Source organism: Halichoerus grypus, chromosome 5 (assembly GCF_964656455.1).
Source record: "Halichoerus grypus chromosome 5, mHalGry1.hap1.1, whole genome shotgun sequence".
In the NCBI taxonomy this organism is placed as follows: Eukaryota; Metazoa; Chordata; class Mammalia; order Carnivora; family Phocidae; genus Halichoerus; species Halichoerus grypus.
In genome coordinates this window covers 162,176,266-162,194,149 of record NC_135716.1, presented here as the reverse complement: position 1 = coordinate 162,194,149, position 17,884 = coordinate 162,176,266, and the positions used below count along the sequence as shown (strand labels likewise).

The window sequence follows — 17,884 nt, the reverse complement described above, 5'->3', positions numbered from 1 at the left end:
TTCCTGGTGTCAGCAAATGTTTCAGCCCTGTCATCACTCAGTGATGGGCTTTTCTCTTCTCACTACCCAGCCACTCCTGCTTTATGCCTCTGTCTCCCAAGTAAATTCCAGCAGCCCGGGCCCTCCTGCACACGGCAGACCGGGGAGGGAACTATGTGATGTACATCTCTACTGGGGATCCCACCGGCATCTCAAATGCATGTCCAAAATTGAACTCTTTATCTGTTTTCCTAAGCCTCCCTCATTCCTTATCTCCATGAATGACAACACCCAGTTACCTAAGCAAAATACATCAACTCCTTCTCCCTCATTCCCGTATCCAATCAGTAACTAACTTCGGTTGATTCTATCTCTTCAATATCTCTTGTACTTGTCACATCCCCATCACTCCCCTGTTAAGTTAAGGCCCTCTTCTTGCTGCAGTAGTCTACCTGGTTTCCTGGCTTCAAAACTCACTCCCTCTGAATCCATCCTCTAGAGTGAATTTCATAAATCACAAATTTTCATGATGTTACATCCTTTCCTGGACCTCTTTAAATACTCCCAATTGCACAGAGGATAAAACCCAAACTCCTCACAAGGGCACAAAAGACCCTCAAAGCCCTAAGGCCTTCCCACTCCCCCACTGCATCCTCCATCCCAGCTGTATTAGACGACTCACAGCCCTACAAATGTGCAAGGCTAACTCCATGTCTTGCCCAGGCCTTTTTTCCTTTCTAGAATATTCTCTCCTCCTGTCCACCTGGAAAACTCTGTTAAGCATCATATCTCTTGAGTGGTGTGGGTCCCTCCCACCTTTCATTTATCCTTCCTGGCTGCGATCATGGAGTCTGTACACCAGGTTCATCTCACTCAGTGCCTGCTATGGCTTTGCCTTATCTTCTTGAGCTTCTGCCTTCTGCCATGAGAACAGAATGCTCTATGTACAGACTGGTCCTTCAGCCTGGATCTCAGAATGAGAGGCTATGTAGAGCCCAGCCAAGCCCCACAGAGCTGTAACTGACCTATAGCCCTCATTGATATGAGTGAGAAATAAATGTCTGTTGTTGCAGTCCACTGAGATTTTGGACTGTTGATGCCACAGCAGAAGTTGATTAATACACTATGAAAAGGGATATGAAGAACTCAGAAAGTGAAGGACTGCCTTTTGGATAAGGTGGTTAGAGAAGGCTTCTCTGGGGAGGTGGCAGCTAACAGGTAATGAGAAGGACCCAGCCACCTGATGAACACTCCAACACGGTGAACTGCAAAGCGCAAAGGTACTGGGGTAGGAAGGAGTTTAGAGACTCTGAGGATCTGAAAGAAGGCCAGTGAGTCTGGGCAGAGTAAGTGAGGGGGCAAGCGGCATGGGATGAGGAGAGAGGTAAGAAGGGGTCAGTCACATCATGCTTCATAGACCTTTGGCTCATAGATCTCCCTCAGCATCCAAAACATTCAGCTGAGGACTAATCCCTTTCTTGGCATAAAGTCTGTTGGGTCACGGTTAGGGTAGCCACATAATACATTGCCCAAATTGGGACACTTTTGAGAATACTAATAATTACTTTAGGACACAAGATATAAACTGGAATTGTCCCAAACAAATCTAAATGTATGGTCACCTCACTCATGGTACTTTTATTTTCCTTCTGCAAGAGTATCCTTTATATTGAGGAGGTGGTTTCTGTCTCAAGCTCCCCATTCACAATCCAGTCCCCTTCTGGAGCTGGAATTTTAAACTGAAGCTCACTGGTGGGGTTCTGACAATTCCTAAGTTCTTGCCTCCCACAACGAGACCCTGTTCCCTGTACCTCTTTAGAGGTTGGCTAAGTTCTTGGCCTAAACAGACAATGCCACTCCTGTTCAGCTCCTGCAATTACCCACCTGCAGCCATGATTGCTTTTTGCCACACCTCTGGAATAATGCCCACCCAAACCATTCCTGGTGCTTACCTTAGCCTTTAGACCTATTCAAAGCCAGGCTCTGAACTGGGGTCTGATGTATTCCTTAGCTTCTGGCTGAGGACTCCTGTCACCAGCTGCTAAGATAGGTCTAGAACCTTATGGAACAAAGCATGAGGAAAGTCCCTGCTCTGCACTCGTGGGAAGAGGCTGAGTCTATACTTTCGGGGCTCAGCTTTTACCTTGAAAATAGACCATAAATTCTTTGAAAAATATGCATAGTGAAGCCAAGCCAGTACCCCCAAATTGGAACAAATGTGAAGCCTTAAAAATTTGGGTTTGCCTGTTATCTTTGACTTACTAGTTATATACCTTTTTTTGGGGGGGGAGGGAGGGTACTTCTTCACTGACTTTGTTTCCACATGTATAAAAATGGGACTAATAACTTCTAAATCATGCATTTGCTGTGAAGATTCATTGTGATTGTGCTTCTGAAGGCGATGAGTGCAGCACCATACCTGGGCACATGGGAGGTATAAAATCAATTTTTTGTTGAATTTGAAATGAGGCATTTCCCACTTCTGCTGCTGATGGTTGTCTCCACACATGCTCCTGGTCAGCCTATCTCTGAGTCTCAGCCAGCCCACTGAGGCAGCAGGAGAGCTATCTCCCCACCTCTTCCCATAGCCCATTGCTCAACCAAGCAAGTTTGCTCTCTGGTCCTTGGTCCCTCTTCTCCTCAATGAGTGAGTGGGTAACTCCAAATCCAGAAGATTCTGACAAAACTCATTTGCAGGAATGATTGAGGGCTTGGTTACTAACTATGCTTGGTGCTACCTTCTGTGGGAAGACCAACTTATAAAAGGAGACATAGTCTATCAGCTATATAAGGGGGTACCTGATGCTGAAGAGGTCTATATCTGAGTATTATATATTCTGTTAGTCTTGAGTTTTGTCTGGGATTCTGATAAGCTGTGCCATGAGGGGTGAAGAGTGGGTGCCTCAATGACCCAGTCTTCCTTGAGTGCCAAGCAAAGGTGCATCTCACTGTTGTGAGGTCTCTCAGCTGCCCATGCCCAAACCCTGGGATCCCTGAATGATACTTAGGGTTCTTTCTTTGCCACAGGAGCAGATCTCAGGCAACTGAGGGGATGAGCTCCAGCAGATTATTATCCTGGTCAGCCAAACACAGGTATTATCTGGGGAAAAAGTTATGTTCGTGTGATACAGCCCAAGAGCTCAAGCCTTCCCTAATGGGGAAGGGGAGTTCACAAAAGGGTGTAGACTACATCTTCAACAGCTCAGAAGGTGCTCTTGGGACTGTACTTTGGGGCCCGCAGGGCCTGTCCTCTTCATCTAAGCCCCGTCAGAGAGTCTCACCATCTTTTCTAAGGCTATTCAGCAAAGCATCTCCACCCAGGGAGTCTGGAACCAGCCATGGTCCTGGCCACCCAAAGCCCAGTCATACCTCAGACTACCTCCCATTGAAGACTGGAAAAGAACACTTAGTGGCTGCTTACCACGATCATAAGGCAGTATGTTTAGATTTCCCTCCATAGGAATCCACAAGGATCCAGGGGAGTTTACAGCTGGCCTGAGAGAGCTACCTTTAGGACTATGGGAGAGTCTCACCTAATTCCAGAGCAAGATGGGAGTTAATCAGCCTATGGCAGCAGTCCTGTTCTTGGCCCATCTTCCCTGAGATTGCCAGAATACTGCCTTTGTACAAAAGGACTGGAGGAAGGGCCTATAAACCCAAGAGGGGTAGTCTAAGACTCTCCTAGGAAGCCAAGCTCCAGAAAAGGTGAGTGGTACCTTCTCCAGGAACCAGAGCCCAGTGACACCCAAGACAGCCAGGGCTGATTGCAATGTAATTATGACTAAGTGAGATGACAAACTTGCCCAGAGGCTCACAGAATGGAGGAGGGGTACCAGTAGAGCTTCAAGCCCCAGCTCTTGAGCCAATAGCTGTGAAAACAGATCCTCTTGGTGAAACTCTGTGTTTCCTCCATAGTTCTCTTAGTCAAACATGGCAGAGCACAGTGGAGAAAGCATGGTCTGCAGTGAGAACATACTTAGCATACACATCACTTCGGAAATTTTACAGAGAGAAGAACCTGTTAGCTCTGATCCCACAAGTGAAAACTGAAGTGAGAATGGCAGATATATGCCATCCCCACTATAAGCAGAGGCCACAGTCCAGGATTAGACCCCTAAAGCTTGGTCAGTTTTTCCAGCCTTGTTTCACCCAGGTAGGTATGGTCCCAAGATACCTTGGACTAGGACCCTTAGTTGTAGGGATATAGCATTTGGACTGAGCCCTATGCTCAGTTGTGTTCACAGTTTGGTTCTGGGCAGATTCCTGAGTTAGACTGGGCTGAAATTTTGCCTGTGCAATGATCCTCCAAGAAGTCTCCTGAGAATCTTTCAATTGGGATAAATTTTTTTTCCTTTACATTCTGGGGGCACTTTGTGGCCACCTCTATTATTGTAATAATTTGAAGACTGCTTTATAATATAAGTATGTGCTTATCACATTCACTAGACTATGAGCTCTTAGAGAGCAAGAGCCATGCTAGAATCATCCCCCTTACTCTCCCAGTGCTGAGCACAATGCCCGGCATGCAGCTCCCATTCACATTTTGCTGTGTTCAAATGAAACGAGAGGCAGGACACAAGAGCATCAAGTTGTAATGGTCAGAGGACTGGACTTTGCATCCCCAGGGGATATCAACGTGGAGGTCTACATTTCTTGGATGCCAGGAGGTTACTGCCATCATGATGATTGGCATCATGAGTTATGGCAGCCTCATGCTGGTGAGACTCATAACAACAACATATGGCCACATATGTCATAGCCCCATGCCTCCAAGAGGCTACCATCTTGTTGGGGGGCCAAACCCCTCAGCAAGGATGCGAAACTCCCCTGCAAACAACTGGCATACAGTAGGAGTTACATATTAGTGGCTCACAGAGCTGACCTACCATCTAGATCTCCTAGGAAGATTTTAGAACCACAGTACCTGGGACCCATCCCAGACCTGCTGAATCAGAATTTCTGGGGATGAAGGTTCTGTATTTTAAAAAGCCTTTGAGGGGGAACCCTCCTACACTGTTGGTGGGAATGAAAGCTGGTGTAGCCACTCTGGAAAACAGTATGGAGGCTCCTTAAAAAGTTGAAAATAGAGCTACCATATGACCCAGCAATTGCACTACTGGGTATTTACCCCAAAGATACAAATGTAGGGATCCAAAGGGGTACATGCACCCCAATGTTTATAGTAGCAATGTCCACAATAACCAAACTGTGGAAAGAGCCAAGATGTCCATCGACAGATGAATGGATAAAGAAGAAGTGGTATATACATACAATGGAATATTATGCAGCCATCAAAAGGAATGAAATCTTGCCATTTGAAATGATGTGGATGGAACTGGAGGGTATTATACTGAGTGAAATAAGTCAATCAGAGAATGACATGTATCACTGATATGAGGAATTCTTAATCTCAGGAAACAAACTGAGGGGTGCTAGAGTGGTGGGGGTGGGAGGGATGGGGTGGCTGGGTGATAGACACTGCGGAGTGTATGTGCTATGGTGAGCGCTGTGAATTGTGTAAAACTGTTGAATCACAGACCTGTACCTCTGAAACAAATAATACATTATATGTTAAAAAAAAAGAAGAAGATAGCAGGAGGGGAAGAATGAAGGGGGGAAATCGGAGGGGGAGATGAACCATGAGACATTATGGACTCTGAGAAACAAACTGAGGGTTCTAGAGGGGAGGGGGTGGGGGGATGGGTTCGTTCTGCATGGAGCACTGGGTGTTATACGCAAACAATGAATCATGGAACACTATATCAAAAACTAAAGATGTATGGTGATTAACATAACATAGTAATAATAATAAAAAAAAAGTAAAAAGCCTTTGAGGGATTCTAATGATTAGCTACATTTGGGCCCACTTGAGACTGGGCAGGGCCACGAAGGACACCTCCTTTCCCCATAAAATACTTGCCTATTTGATAATAAGTGATGTTTGTGACCCACACTGGCCTGTTAGGGGGTGTTGACTCTACTTCTTTGAACATGCTGGCAGCCTCCTTTGCAAAGCCCATCCCTTCATCTTTGCTTGATTGGACCCTGCTCAGATCTGCTGATGACCTTCATTCCGTGGGCTCAGTTCTTACAGCCAGATCCTGAGCCCAGGCCCAGACATGCCTCATGGTCACAGGAAGGCCCATGCCCTCAAACCATGGGGTGAGGTCTGAGCATGGCTCCAGAGTCAGCATCTGGTGGGCTCGTGAGGAGTCCAGCACACCCATACATCCAGGAGTTTTAGGACCCTCCTCTCTGTCATCCCTGTCCCACATGTGTGCCCCCGCCTAGGGACTGAGCTTCTGCTCTGGTTCTTGGTTTCTTCTCTAGGCCCCACTGTAAGGAAGGCCCTTTCTAGTACCGCAGGCTCTGGCTGGGACAGGGCTACCCTGCAGGGGTAGACTTTCTTCTCCTCGGTGAAGACTTGATTCAACCCAGAAGCTGCCTTCTTCCACTAATATCTGCCTATTTAGGAGTAAAGGTAACAAGTGGTGTATGACCCATATTGGTCTGGTAGGACAAATGTTGACTCTACAAGTACTAAGACGTTCTGATAGGAAATGCTGGCAGCCACCTTCATGAGCCAACCCTTTGTCCAGGGTCAGTTCTCCCAGCCCCAGCCTTCCTCAGCCCTGGCTTACCCTCCCCAGGCTGCGCAGTGGTTCTGGAATGCTTCCCCGCCCTGACTGCAATGTCCCTTCCCCAGTGCAGGGGCAGACAGAGATCCTCCCTGCCTCCCACCACTACCAGGATGTTGTTCAAGGAAAAGACTCCTCTGGATTACTGGAGGCCCTTGTACAGAGCAGGTACCAATACCCCCTCCCCCCCAAAAAAACCTTCTGCATAGCACTAGGTCTTCAATGTCTGGGTTCTTGAGGACTGGGTAGCAGAGGAAGGGGGCCCCGGAACCTCACATGCTAGTTTTCAATTTCTAGGAATTGGCCTGAAATACAAATTTGGACCAAAGCAATCCCCAGGTTCCCTGCTTCTCTCCTGGGGCCACTTGTGGTCTAGTGAAGCCCTTAAGGAAGCCTAGAGAACTGAGCAGAACATGACGTCAGCAGAGAATACTCACACAGCCCTTGTTACAGCCCCTAGCCCCTTATCACAATCAGTGCCTGGGAATATTATGCCCCACACTGAGGCTGATGCTTTCAAACCTCAGTTGATCCCAATTTTGGCTCCAAACATTTGAAAAAGGCAATTTCCAAAGAGTCTAGCTATTGCAATCATATTTTCTGGGCCAAAGGAAAAGATGTTTGAAATTGTTCTTGTCCTGAAAAATCTGGGAGTATATATTTACAGGGAAAGTCAGGGTTCAGCTATAGAGAAGAGGCAAAAGGGACAGGCTTCACCTGTGCATGGGGCATTGAGGTCGAGGTGGGAGGGGAATGAAAAAAGTACCTGCCTATTTAAAAATAAAGGTTGCAAGCAATGTATGTGACCTATATGTAGAAAACCACAAAGCTGTTATATTTAGAAAAATGAAAGTAGATGAACAAAAAGAGTGACATGCCATGCTTCTGGATGGGAAGGCTGTGTATTATAAAAATGCCTATTTTCCTCAAGTTAATTTACGGTTTAATAGGAGCGCACATACAAAATCCCAATAGGGTTTTTTTTTTTACTCTGACAAAATGATTCTAAAATTAATCTTGAACAACAAACAGATGAGAATAACAATGAACATTTCTGAAAGAGAAAATAATTAAGGGAGGAAGGAGTAGTTTCCAGCTCTGCCAGATATTAGAACATATTATAAAACAACAATTAAAATTATTCAATGCCAGTGCTAAGATAGAAATAGAGCAGCAGAACAAAGTGGTGTCTCAAGAAATAGACTTAACTGCATGTGAGGATTCAGTATATGATAAAACAATTCATTTCCCTCAAATCAAAAGGGAAATGAATTGCTTAATACATTGTGTTGGAAAACTGCTTAATAGTTTGGACCATACATTCTACATTTATCTAAATAAACTCCAGATGGATTAACAAATTATATTTTTAAAAAAATCAGATTACCGACAAATAACCAAAAATAGAACAAACTGCTTCTCAGATCCGTGGTGGAATGATAACTCTGTCAGCATTGAAAAGAAATCACAAATATTGAAGGTTTGTCTACATAAAACAAGTATATGATGCAAAATAGAAAAAAAAAAAAGAAGGAAAACAAGAGATTGGGAAACTATGTATACCAAATACCGCAAAGAGTTTCTCACCACAATGGAGAAAGAGCGCCTTCAAATTGTAAAGGAAAATACCAACACAACACTCTTGTAGCCACACCTCAGTGCAGGCAGTTGCCCCATGGGGATCACAAATGGCAAGTGCTCCTGTCCCCTCTAGACAGCAGTGGACCTTGGCTGGCTAGAGAAAAGCCAGGACTGGAGTCTCTGTCTCAGATCCTGTGCTGGAAATCCCGACACCACTTTCATACCCCTTGGCCCACCAGGGACATGCCTCTGGCCCAGGAGTACCCAGGAATCTCTCTCCAGACCCTGCTCCCCATGGACCCCAACCTCTCCTCTTCCACTCATATACAGCAGCCAACCCCTGTAGGAACCACTGCGAACCAAGGACCCGGATGGGCAATGCATGCATGTGTGCACAGGTTTGCACCAATAAATCCACTGAACACCCACCCTGTTGCAGAGGCCCAAACCCCATGGCTTCTCTCAGGACCCAGTGCTGTCCCTTGGATGTCCCCATTCCAACAGGAGCACAACTCTGTCCTCTACAGGAAGGCTGGGTAGAGGACTGGGTAGCAGAGGAAGGGGGCCCCAGCTGTTCCTTGAGAAGGGGAGGTCTGTTGCTCCCCTGTTAGCACCCACCATGATAACCGCCCCATCACAGGCATTCTGCAAATATTTGTTAAATAAAAGAATGACACTTCATGGGGTGGATCCTAAACACGTCCGTATCACCAATGCTTTTTAGTTGAAAAACTAAATTTTGAACCACAAGAGCCCCCTTTAATTTACATAATTATGTCTCTCTCCACATCAGAGCGAGATCTTTGAGGTCAAGGGCTGTGTCCAATTCATCTCTGGGTTCACAGCACTCATCATAACATTTGGCACCTTGCAGAAGTCGACAAGGGTTTGCTGGTGGGGTATTCAACGTATACTTATTAAATTAGCAATTTTATAAAAGGGCACGCAAATATTTGGGGTTTGGCAATGCAGATAAAGGTAAGCAATATGTTATATGATCTATATGAAGAAAACCACAAAGTTGTTACATCTAGAAAAGTAAAAGAGGAACATGAAAGAGAGATATGCCATGTTTCTGGGTAGGAAGGCCGCATAGCATATGAATCATATTCTTAATCATATAGCTTTTGTTATTGGCATTATGAACCAGCACAACGTTTTTGGGGAGCAATATAAGAGCAAACATCGAAAGTCATAAGAATGTTCATACTCTGGCCTGGTAACCTCATTCCTGGAAATCTATCCAAAGGAATTACAGTTCAAGAGAAGAAAGGAACAAGCCACGTGCATGAGGATGTTCATCACAGCCTTATGTAAGATAATTGAACATGACTGCTTGACTAAGTCATGGCTTCATCCACTAAACAGAATATTCCATAAATACTAAGAACAGAAAGTATGAAAGGCATGCAGCAACACGGTAAGATATGCAACATAACATGAACTGTGAAACACAGAATGTGAGTTGATATTTTCACTTTGATTAAAACCACACGAAATATGTGTGCACATGGGTAAGAGTCAAAAAAGAATGGTCAAGGTTGAAATTGGTTTTGGTTTAAAGAAGTGAAATTAAGAGTATTTTATTTGTTTAAACCTTTAGATTTATTTAAACTTTTAAAACACTAGAATATACCAAGAGCCTGTGCTGAGTTTTGACCTTTGAGCTCCAGATACTTCTGAAAGAGTTCTAACACATTATATAAGGCTAGGCACGAAGAGATTTCCCCTTCAACCCCATCCCCAGATGAGCAAGATCATCCCCAGAGGCCCTCCAGGTTACAGTTTGACCAGGAACAAGGAACAGCCGTACCCTCTTATGCAGCTGAGTCTGTATACAGTAGGTGCTCAATAAATCAAAGATTAATGGATAAATGGATGGGTGGAAGGAATGAGAAAAAGTAAAGATTAGGGGTATGCTCGGGCGCCGGTATATTGCACATTGGTATACAGCATTCATACAGTTCCAACAGGGTCATGGGTCCAGCCTTCCTGAATCTGTTTAATGCTTGGCCATCTCTGATACTTCATGGGGGGAACTCAGCCAACAGTATGCCTGTACTCTGGGCTAGTATTTTTGTCCTAAGGCTTCCTTGTCCTTCCTGCTGCAGATGAGCCCTTGGATTCTGGAAATCTAGCGCAGTGGAGAGAGTACAGGGTTTGGAGTAGGAACCTCTCTGTCAATGAACACTTCAAATTCCAGCCCAACCCTTAGTGGTTCTATAACCTCTGAGCTAGTCACCTTGTCTCCTTGAACTTTGTTTTCATCAGAGCCTCACTTAAAATGCAAAAACACAGATTTCTTCATCTTTAGAATTTGGTAAGTCTAGAGTACCCTAGTCTGGTGGGTCACAATCTCAGGTGGTTTTTCTCTCTGGGGACATTGGGCAATGTCCAATAGGGAGACATTTTGGTCATCAAACTGGCAGTAAGAGGGGTGTGTGTGCCACTGGCCTCTAGTGAGTACAGGACAGGGATGTGGCTCAAACAATGCACAGGACTGCCCCTCCTCCACCCCACCTAATTATCTGGTCCAAAAGGTCAGTAGTGCTGAGGCTGAGAATCCCGATGACCCTATGACCCCATTCACTCCTTTGCAGGTATGTGTGTATGTGTGTGTGCGTCCAGTGAAGGGCAGGGTGGGGGAGTTTAGGGGAGGAACTCGGACGTAAAGGACAAGGGTACTAGGAGAGGACCATTTTCTGCAGCATTCCTATATGGAACACCCTCCTTTACCTGTCAACTCTTCTAGGCCCAGCTTAAGTCCTGTATCCTCTGTGACATTTTCTTGGGGCACCCAAAGACCCACTTCTCCCTTCCCTGGTCTCTCAAGGTTTGGCTGCTAATTCCCAGCTTACACTGTATCCATGCTAGGGGGCCCTGCCTTCACATTTCACACATACGGCCCGTATACATTAGGAGCTTGGCAATTAGGGTTCACACCTTCTCCCGAGACAGTTTACAAAATGGCAAAAGAAAGCCTGCGCTTGTGAAGCCTTGGCATATCTCTGGTGAAGCCTGTTTTGAAACTTCTTGGGAAAGTGGCTGCTAATGGACTGATAATTGGTTTCCTGGCTTCCTTATGAAGTGTGAAACATTCCACTAGCCTGTCAACAAAGCATCAAGTATCCGAGTACCGCCTGCCATCAGGGTTGTCTCTTCCTTCCTGTTGGAGCTCTTGTGGTGGAGGACTAGCCAGACGCGGTAGTATGGGAAGGGCTCTCTCTTCTTTTGCAAGGAACAGGGTGAAATGGGCGGAGCTCTGGGAAAGGAAAGAAAATGCGCAGCCTGGCCAGAGCGTGCCCACCAGGACACCAGGTTGAACATGTTTCCCAGGCAGAGATCGAACAGCTCTGAATCCAATATGCAGTGCTTGGACCCTCAGTAAATATTGTCGGATGGATGGAAAGTAGTACTACTTCCAACTGATTTTGAGCAGCGATCCCTGGAGATGTGAACTGACCAAGGAGGAAGACAGTGAGAGGGAAGAAACTAGCTCCATCTTTCAAAATGCTTTTCACTGTGAGAAACACCATCTTCTTTAAAACCTAGATGAAAAAAGGCCATCTATTGAGCGTTTACTACTGTGAGGGCGTCGCAAAAGCCAACGAAATGATTTTGAAGTCAGCCTGCTGCAGAAAATGTTTGGGAACATGAAGGAAAGTGTGTATTTGTGTAGTCTCGGCAGGGCAATTTCCAAGTAAAGAGCTGTTTTGAAGAAGATGTTTCAAGAGAAGAACAATGCACCGTTTTGCACTTCTTTGGACCATTGTTCGTAAAAATTTGAACCATTAAAATATTTTTTCCGATCTCCTATGAAATCCTAAGAAGGAAAGAATAGTTTGTCTGCTAAATAGTGTACTAATATTCATTGTGACTAATGTGTGGGAAAATTTAAGGCGTTTATGCTGACTCTTGCTACAGGTGCTTTTGTATGCACATTTATCTCTATAAAATACAGAGACTGTATTCTTTTATATTTTTATGGATGCTTATAGACGTTGGCCCTTTCCTAGTGACCACCCCCTATGATACATCTGATCTGGGGTCAGGGTCAGAACCCCAGTTTAACATATCCCTCAAGCAAAGTATATGACCTGCTCTGTCAATGACCCACTTTAAGTAGTTGTTCCCAAGCATTCAGTGTGGGCAGTGAGGACTGTTCATGCCATAGTTATCTTGTTCTATGAATATGATCATAGATGCTTAGGATTTGGGGAGAGAGAATGGAGTGCTACCCTACTGGATAGATCAGTAAACCAAAATCCAGCAAGAGGATGCCCCGGCTGCCATCATGATGCAGAGCCAGGACTGAGAAACAAGTCTCCAGAGTTTGAATCCAAAGCTATCTCCGTGTACCAGGGCATCTGAGTACCATCTCTCACCCCCAGTTAGACTGTGAACTCCCTGAGGGCAAAGCCTGGGACCAATGGAAGTGTCAGCTTAGGGGCTGGGTACTCAGTAGGGAGCTGACAGATGGCGCTCCTTTGACTTCGTGGAATAGGAACGTGACCTTGCTGTGTGGTGCAAAGGCATGGGGCTAGCTGGCTCTCTCTGGCCTCCTTCACTAAAGCCAGCATCCCTGAGACTCAAGCTGTGTTTGGTTATACCCAGATGACCAGAAAAAAAACCTGAGCAATGGGAGCGCCTTGGGGATGCCAGCCCCCTACATCCCAGAATCATCCAGAAGATGCAATGCTGTGCTGGCCCCCCAGAGTGCCTGCTTCACAGTTCCCATCAATAAGCTTCAGGCTCCTCTTCCTTACTTTAAGCCAGAGTGCACTGCTCCATACTTGCCAGAACAGCTCTGTCTTTGTTTCTTCTCAGCTGTTCGTAAGCAGTGCCCAGCTCACTGGAGGCTGCCAGCCTCGCTCCTGGAAACGAAGAGCCTGCTGAGCAGCACTTCATGGCCCTCTGTTCTTATGGAAGGTTCTAGAAAGATTTCCTAAAACCCTTCCTCAGGGCCAAAGGGTCAAGTAAATTCTTGGAGGATTCGAGTGACAGCCCTCAGGTAATATTCTGCTACCTGCATCTCTCAGTTTGTGATGCAGGAAACTTTATCTTGTCCTAAGAAGCCAGCTGGCTCGGCCACCCACTTCATTCCCACTGGCTCTCTGCCCCAGAGGCCTGACCCTCTTCCAGTTCTCCCTGCCTTGTTTTATCTAATGGATTTCCAAGATAAAGCCCCCACAACACCTGGGACTCCCACAGTCTATACCTTTGTCTTCTGAGGCCCTGCCTCCAACTTGCAGAGCAGAGCCCGGCTCCACTCACCACCTCGGGCCTTTGTTCCTGCTTGCCCTGGGCTGTTCTGTGCCAGTCTCCCCTGCCTCTCCTGGCCCCAGTACCCTTGGCTCCCAGGGTGCTACGAGGCTAACACTGTTGGGCACGATATTCTAACCACATCTGGCCGCAGAGATGGGCAGATTTTGTGCAATTTTATTTTTTTGCAACAAGGGTGTATATCTAAGAGCACTTTGATGTATATCTAAGAGCAATTTGTTCTTTAAACCTCTGCAAGAATCTTTGCATAAACTCACAAGTCATCACAAATGCTTTGTCAAAACAAAGTGATTTTTTGGTTTGAAAATGTATGACCCAACTCACCAACTGATACGCCAAAGTCTCAGTCCTCACTGATGTTCCCTGGTAACCCCCAGGCTATTTTCCCCCTCTGCCCCAGGGGGCCACTCTAGTCTGTAGCACCTAGAGACCCCGAGAAGCCCACTGTGGTGGGAGAAATGATCAGAGGGTCAGGCTTCTGCCCTCCCCTGCGAGAAGCAGATGGAAAGAGATGGAGAAGGTGGGGTGGCGAAGGTTGGGGGAAGAAGAAGTGGTAGCTCAGAGAGGCTGGAACCTTCGACTTCTCAATAGAGACCAAGTGGGCTCCTCCCTTTGCTGCACACAGCCCCTCATACTTGCCAATCTCACTGGGCCCAGGACTTAAAGTACTATTTTCGCCAGAAATTACAGTCATCCCATCCCAGAGGAAGGAAGAAGGGCTTCCTTGTTATTGCCATTGGATGGGCACGCCAAAGGATCAATAATCCAAAGACAATTTGATCCCCCATCCCTCCCCAACTCCAATCCGAGAAGAAGCAATTTGAGGAAACTCCTCATACCCTGGCAAGACCATGATTTCCCACCGTACCCAGAGGCTGGTACAGAGTCTACGATCTTACAAACCGGCCCATCCCTTCCACCCTGGCTTGATTGTATGGTATCGCTGGTGACAACAAGGGCGAGGAGCAAATGTCTGGGTGAGAGCCTGATGGACCAGGCCCCAGTGGCCTTTACCTTGCTCTCAAGGATTACTGGGGAGGGCAAGATGGCATTGAAGAAGGCCCCCAAATGTCAAGAGCAATCATTCCCAGTGCCACAGTCCATGTTACTGCCAGAAACGAGGACCCGACCAGCAACATTGGGAGGAACAGAAGAAACCAACGAGGGAAGCTGTTGTTAGGACCTGCGAGGTTCCCAAGGATGGGGCCCTGGATTAGCTAGCCAACGGGGCCCCCTGCCTCTTGGTGGAGACCCCGAAGAGGCCTCCTCCCCGCTCACTTACACACACAGCCTGGCTTCTTAGCCGACCACTGGTTATTCTTTTGGCACGTGATTGCCTTCTGCCCCACCAGCTCAAAGGCGGGCTGGCACTCAAACTTGAGTGTGTCACCATGACGGAACCGGGAGCCTTCCCTCCGGCCGTAGGCAGGGATGCCGGGATCACCACAGCTACCCTGCTCGATCTCTGAAAGACAGGAAGAAGAGAAAAGAGACAAAAGGTGACTTCCTACCTCTCTTGGAGCGGGAGGTCCACATTACACGCTCTGCTGTCTCTCCGCCTCGACTCAGTGCCCAGAGTGACACAGGTAGGACCTTTCATGAGAAATCCTGCCGTGTCCCTTCAAAACCCCATCCCAGGATCAAGAGGCCTTCCAGCCAATAATATGCCTGAGACTCTGGGTCCACACAGCGCCTTTGAGGGGCTTGGATATTTTCACTCAGTGAAGGTGGGTCTCCAACCTCTGTGAGATACCTGTCCCAGGAGCTAACGGATCTCAGTGGGGAGCGTCCTGAACTTGCCTCTGCATTCAGACGACCAGAGAGACCTTCAGCTCAGTCCATTCCTGAGCGGCAAAGACAAGCATGAAATGAGGCTGCCTGCCATTCCCCAAACCAGAGATTAAGTGAGAATCAATATTCGCTGCCTTCTGACATGGAAGCACTTTCATAAAGGTTTTTTTTAAAATTCAATTTGAGATGGTGCAGGTAAAATGAAACAAGTGGCTCACTGAGTGTGCTTTTAAAGTTCATTTGATTCAACCGTGTGAGTCACACATGGAGTGGGTTCCCTGAGACAGCTTGGGGGCCCGGACGCTGGGGGGGCATGATGGGCTGGCAGCCTCACGGGGGAGGCAATTAGGCCCTGGAGGCTTCAGGAAAGGAGGCTGTCCTGGCCAAGTCCCTGGAGTTTCCTCTGGAGTCACCCCACTTCCAGCAGCCCTGTGCTTGGTGCTGTGAGAGATGAAGGGGAGGGGAAGGGCGGGGGGGGGGGGCAGAAGGGAGGAAGGAGAAGAGGAGGAGGAGCTGTTCCCGGGGAGGAAGGCCTCCTGCGGGAAAGACAGGGAGTAATGGATTTAGTGGCAGATGGTGAAGGGAGGACAGTAGGGTCCTGTGACTTGGAAGGGAGGCAGCTGGAGTAATCGGGGAAGTTTGTTGGACACCTTCCCAGGCTTGTCAGGCCAAAGGGACCTTGCCTTTGCTGTAGATGCCATAATAAGCCTTCAGAATGCACAGTCCCCGAAGTAGCCATGTGTGACCCTAACAGGGATCATGCTGCAAAAACTTTCTAACCACAACTGGTGGGTTTCTGTGGGCTGCTCAGGCTAGCCCCATGCACTGCCTTATATGGACACGCTCTTGATTGTCACATTTGTGTTACCCTGAAAACCAGGGCCTCCAGCTCTCTGCTGAGAGCTGGCAGAACAAGGCATTCTCTGGCTGTGTGTGTGTGTGTGTGTGTGTGTGTGTGTGTGTGTGTGTGTGTGTGTGTAGGCATCCAGAAGGAGCATCTAACTCAAATTTGGAAGGTGAGGCTGTGGGGAGTAAGGCATGCATTAAACTTTAGCACAAAATTTTAGGGCAATCAAGACAAATAATACCTTAATGCAATATTTTTTAGAAAATCAAAACTAATGCGTATAAATCAAACCTACACAGAAGAATAATATCAGAACTTAAAAAAAACCAGATCTGACCCAGCACTTGTGTGACTTACTTCTGTGGCCTCACCCTCATCCTGGCCCTCAGAGCCTCTTGTTATTTAAAATGTTGATATTTTTTATCATGGATATTTTGCATTAATCTTCATTTAAAAAATACCACATTAAATTATTTAACTTTATTTAACTTAATTATTGAGCAGCTCCTCAATTATTAGGCAGCTCCTGCCTACAATTTATGCCCAAGGCACATGCCTCTCTCATCTCAGCCCAGTCCCAGCCCTGGCATCAGGGAAGGCTTCTTGGAGGAGGTGACATCTACACTGAGGCCTGAAGGCTGTGCAAGAGCCAGCAGGTGAAAGGAACAAGTGGGATTCATTGTGGCATTATTTACAACAGCCAAGACATGGAAACATCTAACTACCCATCAATGAATGGGTAAAGAAAATGTATATGCGTGCACGCGTGTGTGCACACACACACACATATACACACGACTATTATTCAGCCATAAAAAAGAAAAAGAAGGAAATCCTGATATTTGCAACACGGAGGAACCTTGAGGGCATTATGCCAAGTGAAATAAGACAGAGAAAGACAAATACTGGATGATCTCACTTATATGTGGAATCTAAAAAAACAAACTCATAAAAACAGAGTGGGGTGGGGTGGGGGAGACTGATGAAGGGGGTCAAAAGGTACAAAGTTTCAGTTATAAGAGGAATAGGTTCTGGGGGTGATGACACGGCATGGTCACTCTAGTTCACAATACTGTATTGTATCTTTGAAAGTTGCTAAGAGAGTAGATCTTAAAAGTTCTCAACACACACACACACACACACACACACACACACACACACACAAACTGTGAGGTGATGTGATAAACGTGTTAACTAACCTGACTGTGGTAATCATTTTGCAATACATCCATGTGCAAAATCATCACTCTTTGTACACCTTAACCTTATACAATGTTAGATGTCAATTATATCTCAGTAAAGCTGGTTAAAAAAAAAGAAAGGAAGGAATGGGAGGGAAGGGAGGGGGAGGGCCTTCAGGTAGGGAAGAGCCCATGCAAAGTCTCAGAGGTGACACCATTTGTCGGACTGCACGGAGAGCAGAGATCACAACTAACTCATCCTTAGTATAAATGAGTTTGCTGTAGAACTAATACATTGGTCCGGTGTCGTGCTGACAGCCACTCTGAGCATTTGAATATTTCATCCTCTAGTAACCCCAGGAGCGAGGTACTATTCTTCCCACTTTCAAGGCGAGGAAACCGAGGTACGGAGAGATCATGTAGCTGTCCCAGGTCATCTGAGTGACCTGAGATCCCGACGTGGGCTGTACGGTCCCAGGGTCTTACTGCTGCACTGCACTGCCTTTCTCCGAGTACAAGCGCAGGGGTTTTCTGCAAGGTGGCAGGAGATGAGGCTGCAAAAGGTGTGCGGGGCCAACCCAAAT

At 46.6% G+C, this 17,884-nt stretch overlaps 1 protein-coding gene across 2 annotated transcripts in view; it reads right to left on the bottom strand.

Annotated features, from left to right (window-relative positions):
• CSMD2 (CUB and Sushi multiple domains 2) overlaps positions 1–17,884 on the bottom strand; it is a 584,478-nt gene that overhangs the window by 231,462 nt on the left and 335,132 nt on the right. For both annotated transcript variants that reach the window (XM_036065279.2, XM_036065276.2), the window contains one exon: positions 14,764–14,946. In XM_036065279.2, the coding sequence (XP_035921172.2) occupies positions 14,764–14,946 (183 nt within the window). The remainder of the gene's footprint in view (positions 1–14,763; positions 14,947–17,884) is intronic.